We start from the raw sequence: 23,097 nt of genomic DNA on the forward strand, positions 1-23,097 counted from the left end.
CACTAAAGTGAGTAGGCTAGAGTTAGACTATAATCAAATTTCTAACTTTCTCTAAATTTAGAATATTTAGCATTGGTTGCAACTTTTTCTTTTTAATCGACTCCTTCTAACTGCCCAAGAATGTCGGTGATAATTAAAAAATTATCAAATATCTTTGCCTGGATAAAAATCTGCACTCTCGATTGGGGCCATATCCATCGAGGTTTTGGAGAAGTCTAAAAAAAATTGCCCCTGAAAAAGCAAGTTTTGCTAGTTGGGTAAAACCTGCCAAAATAATTTAAACGTTCTTCGTTGCAAATATGAATTCCTCTGAGATAAGCCCCCTTCTCTCTCCTGATGCAAGATTTTCAAGCTGAACACCCAGGTAACACGGTCGCTTTCGTTCTGGATTCCCTTGGGGAAGAATTCCTCCTTGGGGGCGATGTGTTTTCTGGCACCAGCGGGAGTTTCAAGTTTCCACTCGCGGGGGAGGCGGCGGGCGCACTCCGCACTTTGGGTTGGGCGGCTCCGCTTCCCCAGCCCGCTTCGTCAAGCCTAGTTCTCCCTGGAAGGAGTCCCCCTTCCACTCACGCGCCCCATTTCCTTCGGGGCTCCGGCGCCTGCAGCCCGTTCCTCGCGCTGCAGGGCCCCGGACGGCGACCCCCAGCGACGCCCCACGCGGCGGGCGACGGAGAGCCCGAGGGGCGGGGCGGAGCGCGGGCGGCGGTGGCGGCAGCAGCGTTGGCTCTCCGGCCGCCGCGCGAGGCCGGCTGGCCGGCAGGGGGAGGCGGGGGGCGCAGGGCAGCCCCGCCTCTCCCCCGAGGAGCCGCTGGGCGGCCATATTGCGGAGCTGTCTGCGGTGGCGGCGGCGCCTCTCCTCTCTAGCGGCCCCACGCTCCCACTGTCGCCTCTCCCTCGCAGCCGCGACGCCCGGCGCCGCCGCACAGCGCCCCAGCCACACTCCGGGCGGGAGGACCCGCTAGCCGTTGGGGTAAGCCGCCGGCGCTCTCCCTTCCCCCACTCCCTTTCTCCGGCTCTACCGGAGACGCTGAGGTGGCCGCGAGAAGTTGCGGGGCCCCGCGCTGCTCGGCGGCCGCGCTGCTAGGGCCTCCACGCGCTTGTGTTCGCGCCCCGCAGGCCACGGCGCCGCCACCCGAACGGCCCTCCCGGCCCGGCCGCTCCCCCGGGCCGGCGGGAGCCTCGAGGCCCAACCCGAGTCGTGACCCGGCCGAGGCCCGACTATGCCGCGGAGCGATTCTCCTCCCGGCGGGCGTGGGGTCCTCCTGAGGTGTCGGCCCGGGACCCCCCCCATCTCCCCGCCCCGGGGGACTGTCGGGTTCCCGCCGCCTGGGCGCGGCCGCGGGCTCGGCCTGGCGCGTCGCTTCAGTGTAGTTTGAAAATACAGATATTAAGCGTAGGTAGAATTATAATTTGCATTGTAGGTTAGGAATTTATTAGAACTTGCTCAGCCTCCAGTTTGAAAGTAAGGGTGTTGAATTACTAGAGAGCGAGCGTTCTGCCCTAGTGGCACAGGGGATGTTGCATTACGGGGTGTGGGGCGCGGAGCCACTCCTGGGCACCCGCGAGGCGAGGGCCGCGGCTCCTGGCCGCCCCGCTCTACCTGCTGCTGCTGCTGGCGGCGGCGGCGGCTTTGGAGCCTAACTTTTCGGGCCCTTGAGGCTATCCGATTTAGTGTCTTAGACCCCACTAGAAAAGTTGGGTACATTACCGTCCCCCTTTCCTTTGAAGGGCTCTAAACTTAATTGCCGGACTAACTCTGAAGGGGGGGGTGGCGGGGGCGCACAACACTAATTGTTTAAAAAGAGCACATCACCTATATAGATAGGTCATGGTTCTTTAACCGTCAGCAATATTTGGTATTTTCTTTTTCATCTTGAGGTTGGAAATGTAAAGTCAACTTCACCAAAGACGTATTTAAAATACAGTTGAAATTTTGTGAAAGACATTTTAATGAGTCTTTGGCACTAAGACTGGTATGTAAATGCAAAAGCCTAAGATAATAAGGATTTATTTGATAAACGGGTACTTGGACATAGACATTACAATCTGTTGTTTGCAGAGCGTACTTTTTTTTTTTTTTAGAACACTTAAATACTCTTTTATATTTCTGACGGAGTTCTGAATGAACAATTGCCCTGTTCATTTTGCTGGATAAATAATGGCTTAATCCATTTGCCAAAACAGCATTAGTAGATTTGAGACGAGAGACTAATATTCAGACTTGCATTTTTCTTTTATTTTTAGAATTCCATTGCTTTCACGAGTGTGCTTTATCTTCCTTCCAGAGAGACTAATAATATCTTACCTTAAATATGACAAAGTAACACTTCTTTTGAAGTTAATAGTATGCTGTAAAAAGGATTTCACTGACTTTGTTTCTTGGTTTAATCACTTTTATATGGGATGGAATTTAGTAAACAGTTAATATATTAATAGTAAGGAATACATAGATATGAGTTGGAATTCTTTACAGTTTTATTTAAGTTAGACAATTTTATTATGACATTTAGAAATTATTAAATTCTTGCCCTTGTGGATTATACACTGTTTTGTTTAACTCCTTTATTCCTACACATGAAAGAGCACTAGGATAGGCTCAGAAATATTTGTAGAATAAATGGAATTAATTTAGGTGTGGGGAAATTATGTTGCGTCTGCCCTTTGTTTTGGACCTTGTTATTAATAGGAAATCAAATCACTGTTTTTCTTGTGGTAAGAAATGACAGACTGCTGTTCTTTCTCGTTAACTTTCAGTAGTCTCAGGGAGGGAGAACAAGGATTGTTCATTGCTTCATCATTCACAGAGCAGAATTGGATTTTATTATTCATTTTTATCTTTATGCAGGCTGTTCAAAGTCTATATGTTTTTATTTCAGTCTCAATCTTTTAATCTACTATGCATCGTCTAATAGAGTCTGAAATGTTGGATGATAGTGGGAGTCTAGTTTTTTCATCCATTTTTAACTTACTGCATTTTAACTTACGCCATTAAAAATGGCAATTTTAAACCAGTATCTCCCAAAGACCAAAGCCTAAAAAAACATGTTCTATTAAGGTTTTAAAGCCTGAGCTATGCTGGCGGAGCATACCTCATTGGTATAGCTAGGAGAATTTTATGCTACTGCTGTGACTCTGGAAAGTCAAGGAAGTCACCCTTTGTTGGATGTCTTGGACCTCCTGCGGACCAGGAACTAGTGGGCACTTCTTACCTACCCTGATACTTGGGGTACTGGATCAGTGGAACTGAATTGAGTTGCTGTAGACTCCACCCTTCCTTACAAGATTATTTTAAACCTCAGAGTGTTACTGAGGGCTAAAGGCTGTTGCGGAACTTCCCTGGCTTCTGCAACCAGTATATGCTCACCTCTTACTGTGGTACAAGTGGCTATTCTGACCCCTGAGAGCTCCTCAATTTCTAGCCTCTTTCAGAGAAATCCTACCTTTCCTATTCATTTTAGTTCTTGGTATATTTTTCAATATTAATTTATATTGAACATGTATTTTAAACCATATTTAAAGACTGAAAAATAATACATTTTAGGAGAAAGTGAAAAAACCCAGAAAGATATAAAGGAAAAGGTAAAAGCCCTCCTCACTTCCTGGAACACCCCAACCTCTTTTTCCCAGTCCTGTTTTTCATAGGTAATTACAGTTAGCAATTCCTTGTGTATAGGAAATATCAATATTTATGAAAGGATAAACATATGCTTTTTATCTTATTTGTGATTTTAAAGTGTTAAAATAAGGTTATTTTGTAGCAGACATTGAAAGGGTGTTTATTATTGTGTTAATCACATTACTTGATGTTTCTCAGATTTTTTTATCTGAGTGAAATAACAATGAAATTTAATAATTCTCAAGTGTGTTTATGTACGTGTGCAAATTTTCTTTGCTCATGATTGAAGGCGAGGTTTACTTTGTTTTCTTCCTAGAATATGGTATATAAATCAGTGAAAAATGATGTCCTTTGATAAAGGGTTTATGATTTGGATAGTGAAATGTCCATATAGTATGTGTATCTTTGTAATGGGTAACTGTTTGGACGGGAAATATGGTCCATATGATTCACTTCTTTATTCATTCCATTTTGAACTCTAGTTTTAGCTTTCTGGAAGAGAGGGGTTCATTCAGGTTAGATACATGGATTTTCTTTTCTTTGAATAGTCAATCCTTGCAAATTCACTAATTTTAAATAGTTTTATTTCTTCGGTAGATATAAATTTATATAAAATAAGTTTTATATTTTCTATTGTAACACACTTTACATTTTAATGGAATTCTAAATTACATTTTATGGAAGTTATATATAAATAAGGTAACAAGACTTTTTACATCGAGTGATTTAATCCCTATGAATAAAATGCTCAAGAAATGCTTGTTATTTTTCTACATAATTTATATACATTTTAAATAAACTATTAAGTTCTAATAAAAGTTGATTTGTTTGAGAAAGATATTCTCTTTACTGTTAATCGTTTAGAGAAGAGGTCCGCAAACTGATCTGCAAGGCCAAATCCAGCCTGTTTGCAAGTTTTTGTAAATAAAGGTTTATTGGAATGCAGAGATGCCCATTTGTTTACATATTGGCTTGCTTTTAAAAGAGCTATTGTGGCAGAGCCTGTACTTTTTGCAACACCTAAAGTATATACTCTCTGGCCCTTTACAGAAAAAGTTTGCCAACCCTTGGTTTAGAGAAAAAAATATCCTGTTGAAAGAGTGTTTTAGATACAGTGTCAAAGAAGGAGGTACTGCATTGTTTTTTTCTCCACAAACATAGAATTTATAAAGTTTTGAGTCATTATCAGTAACTGATACAGATTTTTTTTCTGAGTTGTAGGTAATTTCTATGGGCTTTCAGGACCTTAGATGTTTCTTTTATTTGTGAAAAGTTGAAATTAAGAGGACTGGCTGCAGGTGCAATTGTGAAATGAGCAATCTTCAGTTTCAAGCCCTTATATCATTTAAGATGCTTTGGCTACAATAACAGAAAATTATCAAACTGGCTTCAATAATGAGGAAATTTATTATATAATAAAGTGCAGAGGCTCAAGAATAACTCAATGATCACACCAATGACTCATTCTCTTTCCAGTTGTGTGCCCTGTGGTCTTACCATTAGTTTCATAATAAGACTGCTTTCCTGTGGTCCCAGTTTGGCTATAACAGGACTAGCATCCCATCCAGACATAATAATATCCAAAGGAATGAGAAGGACTGTCTCTTTTCCAGAAACCCCCCTGCAGATATCATAGTCTTGTTGGCCGAGATTGGAACACATTCCATACCTAGCCAGTCACTGGCAAGGATAATGGAATTGCCCTTTCTTCTAACTCTATTCCCATTAGATTATTTTCCTTATTCATATACCAGATGTCTTGGGTTCTTTCTTAACCCACCCAAAATCAGATCCGAGATTGATCTGTTATACGTAGTATAGCATGAAGATGTGAGTTCATATCTTAATGAGTACAAAGTTTGTTTAAATTACGAAATGAACAGTGTTGATTTCCTGTGATTTCTTGCTTAAGATACTTAGGGCAGGGGTCGACAAACTGACCCATGAGCCAAATCCAGCCTCCTGCTTGTTTTTGTAAATCAAGTTTTAGTTGAACACATCATAGCTCGTTATTTACATATTATCTATGACAACTTTCATGCTACAACAGCAGAGTAGTTGCAACAGACACCATAAGGCCCACAAAACCTAAAGTTTACTTATCTGGTCCTTTACAGGAAGTTTCGCAACCCCTGTTTTAAGGTTTCTTTCATACATTCAGACATAATCATATGCCAAATTCTTTTTATATTTGATGTGTACGATACTGAGAAGGTCACAATGGGAATATAGTTGTACCATATTGTATAATACATCAGAGTGTGTTAAGTGCTCTTGAGTATATAAACTGGAGTTAATATTCAGTGCAACAGCATTGAACCTCTTTGTTTTTCCATTTTAAACATTTGTTATGTGAATTCTTTATTTCCATAAATGTAAAATGAAGAAATTGGGCTGGATTTAACTTTCTTACCTTTTTGCATTTAAAATAATCGCTGCAAATGGTAGTGTATTTGTTTTTCTACCCACCTTGGGAACAGTACAGATATGGTGTTTCTTTTAAATTTATAAAATTCTTTTAGAATAGAGTGTAAATTCAATGTAAAACTTTTAAAAAATATTGCAGTTCTGCTTTATATTTAAGTTCTAACAATTGCTTTGTATTTTCAGTGACATGTATATTTTGCTCAAAATGTTGAATATTTCATTTCCTGGAAAAGATCCTTCAACAAAAATCAGTTCCTACATTAGCAAGTACTTCATATCTCATTTAGATCTGCACGTTACCCATATAGGAAATCCATTTACAGAGGTGATTATACCAGTATTAATGTACATCTTTAGAGGTAGTATTTTCACTTGAAAACAACAGAGGAAAGAGCTTTAACTTCTTGAAAAGCTCTAGTAGTTGTTTGGAATGAGCTTATCTAGACCGATGTCAGAAAAAGGCAGAGATAACCAAAAGAGCTCAGAACGAGGATATAGGAGGACCTCTGGCTTTGTTAACTAGCCTTATTACTTTGGGCAAGTCACTTATCTGATTTGTAATTTGCTTATTAGAAGATTGAGGGATTGTGATACCAATCTGGGGCAGGAGGAGGAAGGGCAGTTATGAAGATTAGATAATGTAGCTAAAGTGGCTGAAGAGTGAGCATTCTACAAATACTCTACTCACTACCCTTGCCCTTGCTTTTGGCCCTACGTCTTTATTGGCAAAATGGAGCTGAAAATTCTTGTCCTCTTTGTTTCACTTGGGGAATCACTGTTGTATAGGTAAAAGTTCATTATTGCTATTCAGTATTAACACTGAGCTAAATATGTAGTAAGCATAGTTCTGTGTATATTAGAGGTTTTAAGCCGGTGGGTGTATGAAGTTGGATAGGGGGAAAAGTACATCTTTACATATTTTCCTCCATTGTGAATGTGGGCAGCATTGGCGATTAGTAGCAGAGACTATGTCCAATAGAAATTGCAGATATTTTCATAATCCATTACTGTTGCAGATATTTTTAAAAGGCATTTATATTCATCATTACTGAGAAGTTTAATTATTAGATCCACTAGTAGATACTGTTATTTGAAGATTAATAAAGAAGCACATATCTATAAATTTGTGCTTTTTATATTTTAATGATTGTATTTCAGTATAATTGGATTTTAATATAATTTTATGTATTTTGTGCATTTTCAAAACACTTTTCTAGGAAGATGTTCATCGGCTTCACCAGAGGGGCCCATGCAGGGAGAAAGAAAAGATTAAGAGCATTTTTGTAGACGCTGTTATTGTGTGGATTTGACTGCCAGAGTTATCTCATTAATTCAGTTTATATTTCTCTTTGTTATATTGCTTCCCAATCCCCCAGTAAATTGGCTGAGGAATTCTTTTGTAATTTTTTAGTCTGTGGAGAAACCACAGTTGTGTTCAGAGATTCATTCTGTGTCTCAAAAGACAGAAAAAAATTACAACCAGGCTTGGGGAAAAGAATTTCTTAAGCGTAAAATTAGGCAGCCTGGTATAAATTATTGAAGCTTCAGTGTAGGCCCAGTATGGACTAGACTTAACACCTGTTTTACCACCTGACAGGTGGGAAGAGTCTGTTGTGCTGCTGACTTAATAGAGCTCAAGGTGTTAAGCATGAGGCTGTTTTTCCATTGTGTGAGGTAGAGAGGAGGCTGTTTTAGGGTTACCCTTAGAGTTAAAGGACAAAGAAGAGAATATTTTATATGAAGGTTTTGTCTCTAATATGTGGCACCATGTTTGGATACATATTCGTACGTGAAATTTTCTGGAAATGGGAGTTGTGTATGCTGCTAGCATCTCTTAACATTAATTGTTGTGTATGTTGTTGCCATAATTGCACTTTGTTGCTTCTAGGGAGTAGAATGGAAAAGAGGTCGGATAAGACCACTAAGAAATTTAGGAAGAGTGGGGAGGAGGAAGTAAATTTTTTTCTCAATAATTAGGTATTATGAGGGCAGAGAAGAAGAGTTGATTTTTATTATATATCTGTGATATACAGTGCTTTAGATGGTTACATATTACCATTTTTTAGAGAGGAAAGAAAGGATGACACTGAAAGAAAAGTTAATTTTCAAGCTGAATCAGAGGTAGAACCCCAGGACATGTATCTAGGTATGGCTTTTCAGGTAACATTTTATTTAATCATCAGCTCTGCTGCTAACATGCCAGTTTCAAGAAAAAATATACAATCATAGAAGAACTAGAAATTATGATTGAGGTTCAATACTATTATCATGATATAAATATTTTTCAATAATTGATTGGCTAAAAACTTAAGTTTTAGTTATTTATACACAGCCTCATCCTAAAAAATTTAAGGCGGAATTCTTATGTATATCATATTATGTAAGCTAATAAACTGATATATAAGCACTTCAGTGAAATGTGTTCTTTAAATTTTCATCTGATTTTTAAAATTAGGAACTTAACAAAAGTAAGACCCTGATTAGAATTAAATCCTCAGTTCTGTATATGCAAATATTTGTAAGAATATCTGTGTTTTTACCTGGTATAATGGGTGGTATATTTCTGTCTTTCACTTATCCTCATATAAATGTTGACATAGTTTGTCATAATATACCAAAAAAACACAAAACCTGTAGTTTGTCATGTGACATAGTTTCAACGATATTTTAATTGTGGTTTTAGTCATTGGCTGTTATAACAAATGCTGCTGAGAATATCTTGGTACAGATTACCTTTTCTGTGGTTGTTTATTTCTTTGAGCTATATTCCAGAAACAGAATTTCTTGTTCAGAAAAGCTTAGTAGCTTTTGTTATATACTGACAACTTACTTTCTAGAAATGTGAAGCCAATTTATGGTACTACCAGCAATATATATCTACTTGCTTACCAACACGGTCTCATCAGTACTGGCTTGTATAATTAATAATTGTTTTGCTAGTTTAGTGAGTATATAATAATCAGTAATACCTTAAAGCCATTTTGATTTTTAGTTTTAATCTGTAACACAGTTGTGTGTGTGTGTGTGTGTGTTTTAATTTTTTTATTGGGGAATGTTGGGGAACAGTGTGTTTCTCCAGGGCCCATCAGCTCCAAGTCGTTGTCCTTCAGTCTAGTTGTGGAGGGCGCAGCTCAGCTCCAAGTCCAGTTGCCGTTTTCAGTCTTTAGTTGCAGGGGCGCAGCCCACCATCCCATATGGGAATTGAACCGGCAAATTTGTTGTTGAGAGTTCCCGCTCTAACCAACTGAGCCGCCCAGCAGCGCCGTGTGTGTGTGTGTGTGTGTGTGTGTGTGTGTGTGTGTGTGTGTGTGTGTTAACATAGTATTTGTTGGTAAAGAGTTTCTCATTTAACCATTTACTGAGTGGGGTTTGAATGATATCTTTATATATTTAATTATTTTTTACTTTCCATGATCATTTTTTGCTTTGGCTGTTGCATATTTTTCTGTTCTATTACTATAATTTTGGTGTTTATTTTATTCTACCTACGTAGGGATTTTAAATAAAATGTTTGTTTTCATCATAACCTATGTATGTTCCTTAGTCATATTTTTCCTCCAAAGTAAGAATTGGTTTTTTTATGTCTCTTTTTGAAAAAAGAATAACCTACTTAATTTTTATTAAATGTTATGGTGAAGTTATAGTTCCAACTTCAGTTTATTAGAATAATTTTGTTCTTTCATTTTAAGGAGTTTGTTTTCCTTATTACAGAAGCTCTACATTTTTATTTTAGAAATTTACAGATTAATTCTAATTCCTTAGAGACTCAATATTTTGGAATATAATCATTCTGGTCTCTTCTCTTTTATACTTTTTAAAACAAATGTGATGATACCATATATATGGTTTTATAATCTGCCTTTTTAGTTAGTAGTTTGTGAATATTTTGCCATGTCATTTATTATTTTTCTATAACATTTTGATTGGCTGTATTGTGGTCTAGCAGAACCTATAGATATGATTCACTTAACCTCTCAGTATTACCTATACTTTTTTTTATTATTAGTTTCAGGTATAAAACAAGATAATGCTTAGACATTTACACCTCACAAAGTGATAACCCTCCAAGTCTACTACCCCTCTAATACTGTACACAGCTATTACAATACCATTGACTATATTCCCTGTGCTGTACTTTATACTCCATGAGTATATATCTTTTTAAAAATTATAGTTGACATTCAATGTTATTTTATATTAGTTTCAGATGTACAGCATAGTGGTTAGGCATTTATATATTTTACGCCCCCCCCCCCCCATAAGTCTTGTACCCACCTGGCACTATACATCGTTTTTACAGTATTATTGACTATTTTCCAGACTGTATTTCACATCCCCATGACTATTTTGTAACTATCAATTTGTACTTCCTAACCCCTTCACCTTTCTCACCCTTCCCCCCGAGCTCCCTCCCATCTAGCAACCATCAGTTTTTTTCTCTGTATCCATGAGTCTATTTCTGTTTTGTTTGTTTATTCTGTTCTTTAGATTCCACATATAAGTGAGATCATAAGGTATTTGTCTTTCTCAGTCTGACTTGTTTTACTTAGCATAATACCCTCTAGGTTCATCCATGTTTTAAATGGTAAGATTTCATTCTTTTTTTATGGTAGAGTAATACTCCATTGTATATATGGACTGTAATTTCTTTATCCAGTCATCTATTGATGGACATTTTGGTTGTTTCTGTATCTTGGCTATTGTGAATAGCACTGTGGTAAAAATAGGGGTGCATACATATACTTTCGTAAGTAGAACTATATAATCTTTGTAATTATACCATTTACCCATTTGTTATTTGGGTAAATATCCACAAAATGAAATTATTTCCCACTTCTTTTAATACCAAAGACGGAAGACAGGTTGGTATATGGTAGAGCTCTGGACTGGATGTCAAAAGACCATTTGGCCATTTATTACGCATGTGACTTAGGTTTTTTTCTAGCATAAAAACCACTTTCATGCAGTGGACCTTGTTTCTTCAACTATAAAATGTTCATAATGTAACCTGTCTTGTTTGTCTCCTAAGTATTTTGTTAGTAGAAAAATGAAGTCGTGTATAAGACCCTGCATCTATGAAGTATTCTATAAATACAAGGAGTTATTGTTAAGTAATCACTTTATGTTCAGTTGGTAAATAAACAGGTAGAGTATTATTATTCTTTACAGACAATTTATAATTAACTGAAATAAAACAAGGTGAAGACTAACTTTATTTGTAAGCGAGAACACTCGACTGAAAATACACAGTTTTAGAAGCTTCTTTTAGAAGGCAACCGTATCTTTATTTGCAAAGGCTTTGGTTAGGTCCTCCTTGTCCCACAGTTCATTTAGCTCAGTTAGGCTTTTGGAGAGTTTTAAAACTTAATTAGCTTGTGTAAAAACCTGGTTTGTGTGTACTAATCTAGGATATATTGTTTTATGTCAGCAGAGTTCTATTTTTTCTTTTTAATTTTTTTATTAGTTTCCAGAGTTCTCGTATTGAACCTAAAACTTTAATAATGGAGTATTTTGCTCTAAAGATCCTTTTCTAAAGAGTACAACTTGAAATAATTCTAATATTGAAGACTTGGATAAATTATTTCCGAAAAGAAAAAAAATCCTATATTTATTTAGTTTGAGTATTTTATTGATATATAACTTCAGAAATTCTGCAAATCCACATACTTGCTATTTATTTGCCTGCTTAACTGACCCTGTATTGATAAATGCTTTTTTCTATAATTTGAGTGTTTTAACTTTGTTTACAGCCTGGTATATCATTAATTAATACTCTCTTTCCTTTCATCTTCCTTACTGATGAGAGATCTCACATTGTGCATGACTCTTGAGTCTCTGCAAACTTCTCCAAGCTGTGGCCTTTGGGTCTGATATGATAATGGAATGCTAAATCAAAAAATTAATGTAAAAATTGGTCTAGGACTATTAAAATTTCTTGTACTCTGGTAGGAGCAAACCCATTCCTTCTCGGCCTTTTGGCTAAGATCAAGTGTGGTAGGAGTAAACCTGAATACCTTTGTAGGGATATATATGCAACTCAGGGCTTGTAGGACTCCCACACTGGGGAGTGGGTAAGAGACATGAGTCTTCTGTCCACAGTTACAAACTCTATAAAGAAATACTTCATAATGAACTGAAAAAAGTAGAATAATAATATAGTGACATAAAATAAACATTAGTAGGGATAAAATGAGGATTCAAAACAAATTATAAAATAGTGTAGCATTACTGAAAAACATTTTTGAAAAGCTGAAAAAGGAATTACTGGAAATAAAAATGTATAGTCACTGAAATTTTAAACCCATGGACAGGCAAAACATTAAAAACAACTGGAGAGAATTAGTGATTTGGGGAATGTTGCACCAAGAAATAAAGAGATGGAAAATATGAAAAAGCAGGCATGGATTAGAGAATAAGATGTCCAGTATGTATCTAAACACAATAACTGAATGAAAAGAGAGAATGGGAAAGAGACAATGGATAATAACTTTCCAGAACTTAAGAAAAGTATGAGTCTTCAGAACAAGGAAGCTTACCAAATCTTGCACAAGATAAATACAAGGTCTGACAATTAAGTTTGCTAACTCATCTTAGAAAAGTGCTACATACCTCATTGCTGAATATCACTACGGTCACCTGGAAGTACTCCCCTTTGGAAGCTATGCACCGACGCTAGCACCTAGTCCACCCTTCAAAGCAATTTTGGAACTCTTTTTCTGGAATGGCCATCAGAGCTGTTGTATTACCCTTCGTGTCTTGAATGTCATCAAAATGTCTTCCTTTCAATATTTTCTTTGTCTTCGGGTAAAGAAAGAAGTCATGGGGGACCGGATCAGGTGAGTAGGGTGGGTGTTCCAGTACAGTTATTTGTTTACTGGCTAGAAACTCCCTCACAGACAGTGCCGGGTGAGCTGGTGCATTGTCGTGATGCAAGAGCTCCTTCAGGACCATTTTTACACAGTACTCATGCCAAGATTTTCAGTTAAGATTTTCCTTTTTGTCTATCGATGTTTATTTGGTCTGCTGTGCTTCTCACTGATGCACAATTCTATGAATTTTTGCAATGTTTTCATCATTTGTTCTCATTACTGGCTACCCTGACCTCTCTTCATCAGTAACGCATTCTCTCCCCTCAGAGAAACGTTTACTCCGATGTTGTACACTGCCGTTTTCTTCATTACATTATCCCCATACACCTGGACTAACATGTCCCTGATTTCACTTCCACTCTTGCCAAGTTAAAGAAAGTTAATGTTTGTTCATTGCTCTAATTCAAGCTCAGACATTCTGGGGATGGCACACAAAAACACGCAACAATAATGAATGCCATTCAACAAAACACAAACACAGCTGTGAGACACTGATATACCAAGGTTTTGAAACCTTACCGAGCTGTTTGTACATTGCTGCCAATGTAAGCGCACGGGCAAGTTCGCGAACTTAATTGTTAGACCAAGTAAAAGTAAATCTGAAGACGACTCCCCCCCACCAGAAAAACAAAACAAACCTTTAAAGCAGAGAGAAAAGGCATATTACCTGAAAGGAATGAGTGAGATTGACAGCCAACTTCTTATCAGCAGTAACAAATCCCAGAAAAATAGTGTCTTCCAAATGTTGAGAGGATAACAGTTTAGGATTCTATATGCAATTAAATTATTACTTAATGAAAAAAGGAAGTAGTCACTGGAAAGATATAACAATTGTAAAACTGTGCTCACCTAATAACATAGCCTGAAAGAATACAAATTTAAAAATGGCAGTTTAGGGGCGGATGGGTGGCTCAGTTGGTTAGAGTGCAAGCTCAACGGGGCTGCCGGCTTGATTCCCACATGGGCCAGCGAGCTGTGCCCTCCGCATCTAGAATGAAGTCAGTGAGCTGCCGCTCAGCTCCAGATGGCTCAGTTGGTTGGTGCACGGGCTCTCAACCACAAGGTTGCTGGTTCAACTCCTCGACTCCCACAAGGGATGGTGGAGTGTGCCTCCTGCAACTAAGATTGAACACCGGCACCTTGAGCTGAGCTGCTGCTGAGCTCCCCAATCCTCAGTTGGTTGGAGCACGTCCTCCCAACCACAAGGTTGCTGGTTCGACTCCCGCAAGGGATGGTGGGCTACGCCCCCTGCAACTACAACAGCAACTGGACCTGGATCTGAGCTGCACGCTGCACAACTAAGACTGAAAGGACAACAACTTGACTTGGAAAAAGTCTTGGAAGTACACACTGTTCCCCAATGAAGTCCTATTCCCCTTTCCCAATAAAATCTTTAAAAAATAAATAAATAAAAATAAAAATGGCAGTTTAGGGGTGGCCGGAAGGCTCAGTTGGTTAGAGTGTGAGCTCTGAACAACAGGGTTGCCAGTTCGATTCCCACATGCTCCAGTGAGCTGCACCCTCCACAACTAGATTGAAGACAATGAGCTGCTACCGAGCTACTGGAGGGTTGGCCAGATGACTCAGCTAGTTAGAGCACTAGCTCTCAACAACAAGGTTGCCAGTTCCATTCCCGCTTGGGCTGGTGTGCTGTGCCCCCTGCAACTAAAGATTGAAATCGGCGACTGGACTTGGAGCTGAGCTGTGTCCTACACAACTAGATTGAAGGACAACGACTTGGAACTATGGGCCCTGGAGAAACATTGTACCCAATATTTCCCAATAAAAACAAAAACAAAAACCAAAAACAGTTTACAAGAAGAAATTAACATCCATGATCATACTTGAGAAAATTTAACACATATTTTTCTCAAATTGATTTAGTAGACTAAAATGAATAATCGTAGAGACTATAAACAGAATATTACATACTTGGTTTAGCTTGGTCTAACTTATCAAATGCAGAAAATACATTATTTTGATTTATGTATGGAAGTCAAAAAAAATAAACTGACCAAGTACTAAACGTAAAGGAATTTTTAATGAATTCGTTGACTGTAGTGTAGTAAACTTAGAAATGAATCATAAAAAGCACTGTGCCTCCAGGCCACCAACAATTCCATTTGAAAACTTGAAGTTTTTCTTGGTAGTGATTAGAAATCATAATTGGAAAATGAAACATTTAGAGCTAAACAACAATGAAAAAACTGCATATAAAAACTTGTGTGGGAAATCCTAAAGTGATACTTAGCAAAATGCTGTGGTTTCAAATAGAAGGCAAGATATTGTCCTCAAAATATATTTCCCAGGAAAGGATATTTATATTTGTGTTGTTAGGAGCTCTCATTGCAAGTCTCATGTTCTCTTTCTCTTGAGCATGAAAGTACTGTTCAAGATGCACATTGACCTGAAGTGCCTTTAGTACATGTGAGTTTGGAAAGCTCACAGAGCTCATCTGATAAGAGGCAAATCTAGAACAGATCTGGTGTTTAAAAAATCACTTAAAAAGTAATACAGTGACTCTACTGTAGATATTAAAATATTTATATTCTAACAGTACAAATAGGAAAAAAGTCCTAATGTTTTATATAAATTGATATTTGTGGCTTGGAATAAAATTTTAGTGATAATATACTGATTCAAAGAGTTCTTACGTAATCTGGAAAATTTACTGTGATTCAAAAAATTTTCAGAGACACTCATTTCTCATGTGTAAGAAATTTGAGGCAGATTGTTCTATGAAATGAGATAAGCAATATTCTGAATAGTCTATAGATCATGTGTTTTAATATTTAACTATACTAATGTAAATATATATTTGATTATTTTACATACTCAAATGATAAAATTATTGTAAAATTTTCTCACTGACAAAATAGGAGGATCACTTTGTATTTGGATCTGCTTGGACATACTTGGTTTATGACCTTAATGCATGTATTAGAAAAGAAAAAAAGATTAGAAATTACTTAATGTAAACTTTAAATTTTAGGGATTAGAAAATGAGTGAGAAGAAAAATGATGAGGACAGAAATTAACAAAAGAGGAAAATATAAGAAACAGAAGATCAAAATTGAAAGCTGGCTTTTAGACCAATAAATGAAGCAAACTTCTGGCAAAATTAATCAAACAAAAGGGAAGACAAAAATTAACAATGTTAGGAATGAAAAGAGGCTTATAACTGCAGATGTAGTAGAGATATTAAAAAAAATCATGAGTGAATACTATGAATAACTATAGAAAAGCAAATTTAGCTGTGGGGCAGGGATTTTTGTGTTTTGGCCATGTTATGTTTGAGGTAATCTTTAGATGCTGAGGAAACCAAGTTAGCCACACAATTTCTGGAGATATATACTGATTTGGGAGTTACTAGCTTATAAGTGATAAGAAAAGCAGGTCAATTTGGAGGCTGTTTTAAGACCTGAGACGATGAGAATCTGAACCAAGATAATGGTAGTTTGACAAAAAGAGGATATAGAATTAGAAGATAGGACTGTACCTTTAGGTTCATGAAAGTAGGTGACTGTAGTATATCATTTCCTAGCTAAGTGTTAAGGAAATTATAAGAGTTAGGAATTGATTTTAATACTTCGAACTGAAATTCGTAGCCTAGTGTATAAGATAAATATCTCAGGAGGAAGTTACCTCTGTAGAGAGGTTTATTGGCATGTGAAAAAATTAAATTTAGGGAACTAACCTTTGATGCTTTAATTTTGTTTCAATTGGGAGAATTTTCAGTTTTTTTTAAATACAGCATCTTAAAAAGCAATTAATAATATAGTTTTAAAACAAAACTAGTTGTATATTAATTCAGTTGAAACTAGAATAATGAATAAAGTTTCTTGGCATAGATAATACCAATATAAGCTGATCTTCAAGTAATAATTTATCTTATATACTTTTCACTGTAGGTTTTCAAACTGGAGTGATAATCTTTTTTTTTCTGGACAGTGATTAAAAATGTTCGGTCTTTTGGTAGATTTGTAGAGGGAAAACCAATTTTGTTGGATGTTTATAAAAACATTTACCCTAAGACAGCATGATGGTTTTCGTGGATTAGGATTCGGTTCTGTTGCCTTCGGTGGGAAGATAGAATTTAACATTGGTTTTAAGGACAATTCTGCATTTTTGTGTAGGCCACTAGCTTGCTGGTGAGTAAGGAGCATGCAAATTGCTAGTGTGCGGGCTGTGGCTGTTTTGTACACCTCAGGTGAATAAGCTACTCATATATATATATGCTTTTCTACTTATGTTTTTCTAACTGTCAAGAAGAAAAAATAGTTTTCATTAAAAAATTATCTTTTTACAATTTACTTTAATCAGAATATCCTTTTATCTTTTGGCAATACAGAAAAAAGGTTGAAAAGTGTTCTTGAGTTCATCTCTATAGACTCTGAATTCCATTTATCGCAACTTTTACTATCCCTCTCTCTACCAGGCTAAGTTTAGGGGTGAACCTGACTCAGAGACAGCATTTGGGCCCTTAGCAATCTTGTCCTTGCTCCATGTTGTCTCTAATTAAAGTTTTAGTTGACCAGTATGCTTTTATTATGTTATTTGCAATATATACTATTTTAAATCACAGCTATAAGTATGTTTAACTCTTTTGCTGCGATGGTTGGGTATATCCGAATAAATATTTCCATCCGCTAATTGCAGATAGAAACTTCCAGAAAGGAAGTTTAGGAAAGCAGATGTGCATTTTTCTATATTTTTGTGTTTTTCAAGAATGAATAACAATAGGAAATTTTTATACATAAAAATGTCATTTATATGCAAAGCAGCTCAAATTATTATTAAATGCATAAAATAGTCAAAATACCCACTTTTTGTTTTTTTGTGGATTTCTGACACATTTTAAAGAAAACTTGAAATTAACGCAGTGAAAGGGTTAGAGAAATGATAATAGAAACATTGAAAATTTCAGTAAGAGAGCTCTGTTACTTTAAATCAACATTTTAAAATGTTTTAATTTTATTCTATAAGCATTATGTTAAAAGCATTATATTGTAAAGATAATAGATCGATTATGCTTTTTCTTTAACAGAAGGTGACAACAGAATTCATAAAAGTGAAGTTCTAAAGAAGGTAACAAAAAAAGAAGGAAAATGCCGAAACCAGTAAGTGTACTTTACTTTTGCCACTACTTACTTAATAAAATACCAATAGCATTAAGTTCCTTTTGTAACAAGACAAAGTATTATGGTAGTTATCGGGAAGAAAAAGGCACTGATACTACTGTTATTTGTTTTAGATTAATGTGGCTAGAGAGCAGTATTATGTGGGCCAGTGAAGAAGAGGTATAGGAAACACTGTAATTAAGATTAAAATTCATAGGTTTTGGGGTCAAACTATCTTAGTTCTTATCCTGGCTCTGTCACTTAATTTGAGTGACTTTTGTTAGATTAGTTCAGTCTCTCCAATTCTTAATTTTCTCATGTATAAAATGGAGATACAGTTAATTACTTACTCAAGGCAATGGTGAGAATTAGAAGAACTTTGTATACATTCAATGCTCAGGAAAAAGTAATGGGAGGTTCATGCATTATTAATTTTCTCATAATTCTGGCTTTGATGCTAGTGATACCAATGCCGACATTATATAGTCTTAGATATTTTTATGTAAGGGTATAGGTGTGATCATTTTACTTAGTTTTATAATCATATAGTTCTTGACTGAGTTTTATTTTGTCGTAAGATAAATGTTCATCTAACAGAATTGGGGTCTTTTTTTCAATAATTTTCTTTTGGCCAGTTATCTATTTAAGAAAATCATTGGTTATAGTTATTGGAATTTTCTGGCATGATTATTACTTTGGAATTACTTTCAAGACTCAATTAACAAAGTGTGCATTGTTGGAGGAAGAGAAGAATAAAAAGAAATAAAAGTCATAATCATCAGAAAGGAAGTAAAATTTTCTATTTGCAGAGGACATGAAATGTAAAGGCTTTAAAAGTTGCCTGATTGTTCCTTTTGTTAAAGATATTGATAAGTAATATTTATATTGTTCATAATGTTATTTATGTTAACATCTAATACGTTTATTCTTGTTACATTTAAATGAGTTAGTATCTTAAAAATTTTTCAGTTTTAATTTCTAATGTGGTAAATGTTGATAGACAACTGACATAAAAGTATTTGGGGATGCTTAGTAATTTTAGAAGTGTAAAGAGAGCCTGACTGAGATCAAGAAGTTTGAGAACTCCTGGTCTAGGGTGTTATTATTGTCTTATATAGTTGAAGGTGAGTTACTGCTGAGTTCCAACCAGCAGGAAGGGAGCAAAAAGCATAGGGAAGTATGTTCACTATTTTATGCTTATAGGCCAGAGGTGGCTGAGAACCGTACTTAATTTCAACAGACATTGAGAAATGTTCTGTAGCTCAGTAGTCATATGTCCAACTATAATTGTATTGAATTTTGGTGGTCAAACAACAAGCAGTCTCTGCCACAATTAACGTGGTTACTTTAAAGGAGAAAAATCATATAATTTAGAGGGAGCAGTTGCTAAAATTGCACAAGTATTCATGATTTAAAAAACAAAAACCAACACCTCTTAAGCTAGGTGTAGAAGAAAAGCTACAGAAATAGCTGTTCTTAATGTGTTAACAGTGGAAGCATTTCTTTTAAAATCAGGAACAAGACAAAAGATATACACTATCATTGCCGCTATTCATCCCTGAACAGAAATCTGTATAGAAAAAGGGATCAAAGCTCAAGGACTACAAAGGAAGAAACACTGTTTGTAGAAGTTAAGACTCTTTGTTTATATTAGGGGTTGGCAAATTATGGTCCATAGTCCAAATCGAGCCCACCACGTTTTTTGTACAGCCTATAAACTAAGAATGGTTTTACATTTTCAATGGTTGAAAAAAATCAAAAGAATGTTGTTTCACATTGAAATGAAAATTGTAAGAAATTCAAATTTTGGTGTCTAAAGTTTTATTGGAACGTAGTATGCTCTATTTTCTATAACTGCTTTGTTGATATAGTAGCATAGTTGAGTAGATGCAGCAGACTGTATGGTTTGCTAAGCCTAAAATATTTACTATTTGGCCCTTTACAGAAAGAAAGTTTTCTGGCCCCTGGTTTGTATAAGCACAAAGAATTACAGGCTCATTATAACAATTGGCAAGGGACTGATAAAAGGATCGATACAGCAGTCAATAGCATTTCTACAGAAGCAAAACCAGAAAAAAATTTGGAAAGAGATTTCATCAGATTCACAATCCTGTATTTGAAACCCTTTCAGCTAGATGAGTTTCAGTATTTGGGGTTTTTTTGATTTTAGAAAGGTGAATGACTAGACCATATATTACATGCACATGTCATCATATAATGAAACTTCTTTCAAGGTATGTTGTATTACCTCAAAAACATTAATACTTCTGTAGATCAATGTGTGAATAGTCATTTGAAGTGGGTGAATTAATTCACAAGTAAGTCTCACATCACTTCATGTGAAATTTTTGCTAGAAATTAGCTAAAAAACTTCAGTTTTCAATGTTTTTAGGATGTCAAGGGATTGGGGACCTGTATTTATAATAACTGCAAAACCATAGTGACCTAGGGGAAAGATATTTAACAGATGATTAATATGATTTTTATGGAGAAAATTATAAACACTGGAAGATATTCAAAATCTAAATTAATGTATGATTCATTATGAAAAATTTACAATTTTCTATGAAGCCAAGATCAAGAAGAATGAGCCAACCAAAGCCAAAACAGTTCTGAAGATAAAGAGGGGAGATTTGCCCTGTCAGGTATCAAGACTTATTTAAAGACATAGTAGTTAAGACAGTATGGTATTGGCAGAATAGTTAAATTGACCAAAGCAACAGAATTAGCACAGAATCAGACCCATACTTACAAACATTTGATTTCTGATAGCGTAGTCTTTGGGGAATGAATTAACTAATCAGTTTATATTGTTTGGATATTTTTAATCCCCATATCTTTATTCTTATGGGGATTAAAAAATGAAATTGGACTGCTACCTCAAATCATAAGCAAAACTCATTGAAGACAAATGATGAAAAAAAAGAAAAACTTTAGTAGGAAATAGAAGACTATCTTCATGACTCCAGAATAGGGAAAGATTTCTTAAATATGACACACAAAAAAGGATACCTGTATGTAAACATTGATAAATTCAGTATTAAAATTAAGGATGTGTTTACCATAAAGAAGGGCATTTCACAAGGTAGAATGACAAACTACAAACTGGGAAATAATTTTTTTTATAACACAAATAACAAATTATTAATATCTAGGATAGATAAAGATCTCCAACATAGGAGTAAGAAAAAAGCAACCTAATTAGGAAAATAAGCAATAGACATGAATAGACATTTCAAAGATGAGACTGAGTAGTTAGTAAACATATTCTGTGTTGCTCTGTAACAAATTACTGCAAATTTAGTAGCTTAAAACAACTTTCATTCATTATCCCACAATTTTATAGGTTAGAAATATGGGATGACGTGACTGGGTTCTCTGTTCAGGGTCTCACTAGCCTGAAATCAAGGTTTAGCTCAGCTGCATTCTCCTCATGTGAAGCTTGGGGTTCTCTTCCAAGCTCATTCCTTTTATTGGCACATTGATTTCCTTGCAGAATGATTCATCCTTTTTTTTTATTGGTTGATGAAGCTCCCATTTTCTAGCTATTGACTAGGGGTCACTCTTAGCTACTAGAAGCTGGTGTTACGTCCTTGCCCCATGGCCCCTCCAATTCAGCATTGGTGAACCTCCTTTTGTGTCAAATTCATCACCACAATTTGAGTTTCTGACTATTTCTGCAGCCACTCAGAGAAAAGGCTTTGCTTTTAAAGGATTCGTGTGATTGGCTTAGGCCTACCCACATAATCTTCCTATTTTAAGATCAACTGATTGACATCCTAGTACACCTGCAAAATCCCTTTTGTTATGTAATATAACATACCGTATTTTGCCGTGTATAATGCGCTTTTGTATATAATGCACACCCACATTTTTGGTCCAAACTTTCAGGGGAAAAAAATCTTTCGTTTTAATTTTTTAATTCAAATTTTTATTTGTTTACATTTAGGTACTTGTTTTTTTGTATTATAAAGGAATTTTAGCATTTATTTTTTAACATATTATGGTACAAGAAATTGTATGTAACAAATAATTACAAAACACAAGAACAGATAAAAAGTACAAGAAATTTTATGTACCGGTAACAAATTTACCATTTTTACCCATCATAGAAGGCCAACAACTCTTCTTTGTTCTTGCAAGTTTGTCATAAGTGCAATAAACCGATTATATTCTAGGGTATTGTTTTGCATATGGATATTGTTATTGATTTCTAAAGTTATACTTTTAACTCATAAGCATAAATAAAAGAATTAAAAACATTTCTATAGATTAGTACTACCCATGTATAATGCACATCCTTATTTTTCCCTCACAAATTTGGGCAAAAAAGTGCGCTTTATCCGTGGCAAAATATGGTCATCGTGAGAGTGACATGAGATGGAGATCATGGGGACCATCTTAGAATTTTTCATACTACACATAGGAAAATGTTTTCAGCCTCATTAGGATTCAGGGATTTGCCCGTTAAGACCACATTGAGGTATTTTACATCTACTACATTGTCAGACATTAAAAAATCTGATAATATTCAATATTCACTGTTGGTGAAAATACAGATGAGCAGGAATTCTTATGCACTACTGATGAGAGTTTAAATTGATACTGTCGTGTTGGAAGACAATTTAGCATTACATGGTAAAGTTGAAGCTATGCATGCTTTATCACCCAGGAATTCTGAGTATATATGCTTCCAGAGAAACTGAGACCTGTGTACACTTACGTAAGAATGTTCATACAGTATTAATCTTAATAGCCAAAAATTGGAAACAATTTAATGTCCACTGACAGGAAATGGGTAAATTGTTTAATGCAGATATTGTATAGCAATAAAAATGAATTGTAACTACTCAGTAATATCAGTGGATCTTAGATATATAATCGTGAAAGAGCAAACTACAGTATAGTATAACTTGTTTAAACTTATCAAATATATCATAAGTGTATAGTTGATGAATTTTCATAAAATACACCCATGTAACCATTGCCTACATCAAGAAAGAAGACTTTATTAGTAAGTACTGTACAATTTTAATATAGTTAAAAATCAAGAAAAACTAAATAT

General features: G+C 35.9%; 1 protein-coding gene across 2 annotated transcripts in view; it reads left to right on the forward strand.

Moving 5' to 3' along the window:
* Window positions 1–788: 788 nt before the first annotated feature.
* RDX (radixin) overlaps window positions 789–23,097 on the forward strand; it is an 84,749-nt gene continuing 62,440 nt past the window's right edge. For both annotated transcript variants that reach the window (XM_019715274.2, XM_019715276.2), the window contains exons 1-2: window positions 789–970; window positions 17,960–18,032. In XM_019715274.2, coding sequence (XP_019570833.1) covers window positions 18,021–18,032 — 12 coding nt within the window. In that variant the 5' untranslated portion in view covers window positions 789–970; window positions 17,960–18,020. The remainder of the gene's footprint in view (window positions 971–17,959; window positions 18,033–23,097) is intronic.

Source organism: Rhinolophus sinicus, chromosome 14, assembly GCF_057876585.1.
Source record: "Rhinolophus sinicus isolate RSI-liver-muscle chromosome 14, RSI-T2T, whole genome shotgun sequence".
Lineage (NCBI taxonomy): Eukaryota > Metazoa > Chordata > Mammalia > Chiroptera > Rhinolophidae > Rhinolophus > Rhinolophus sinicus.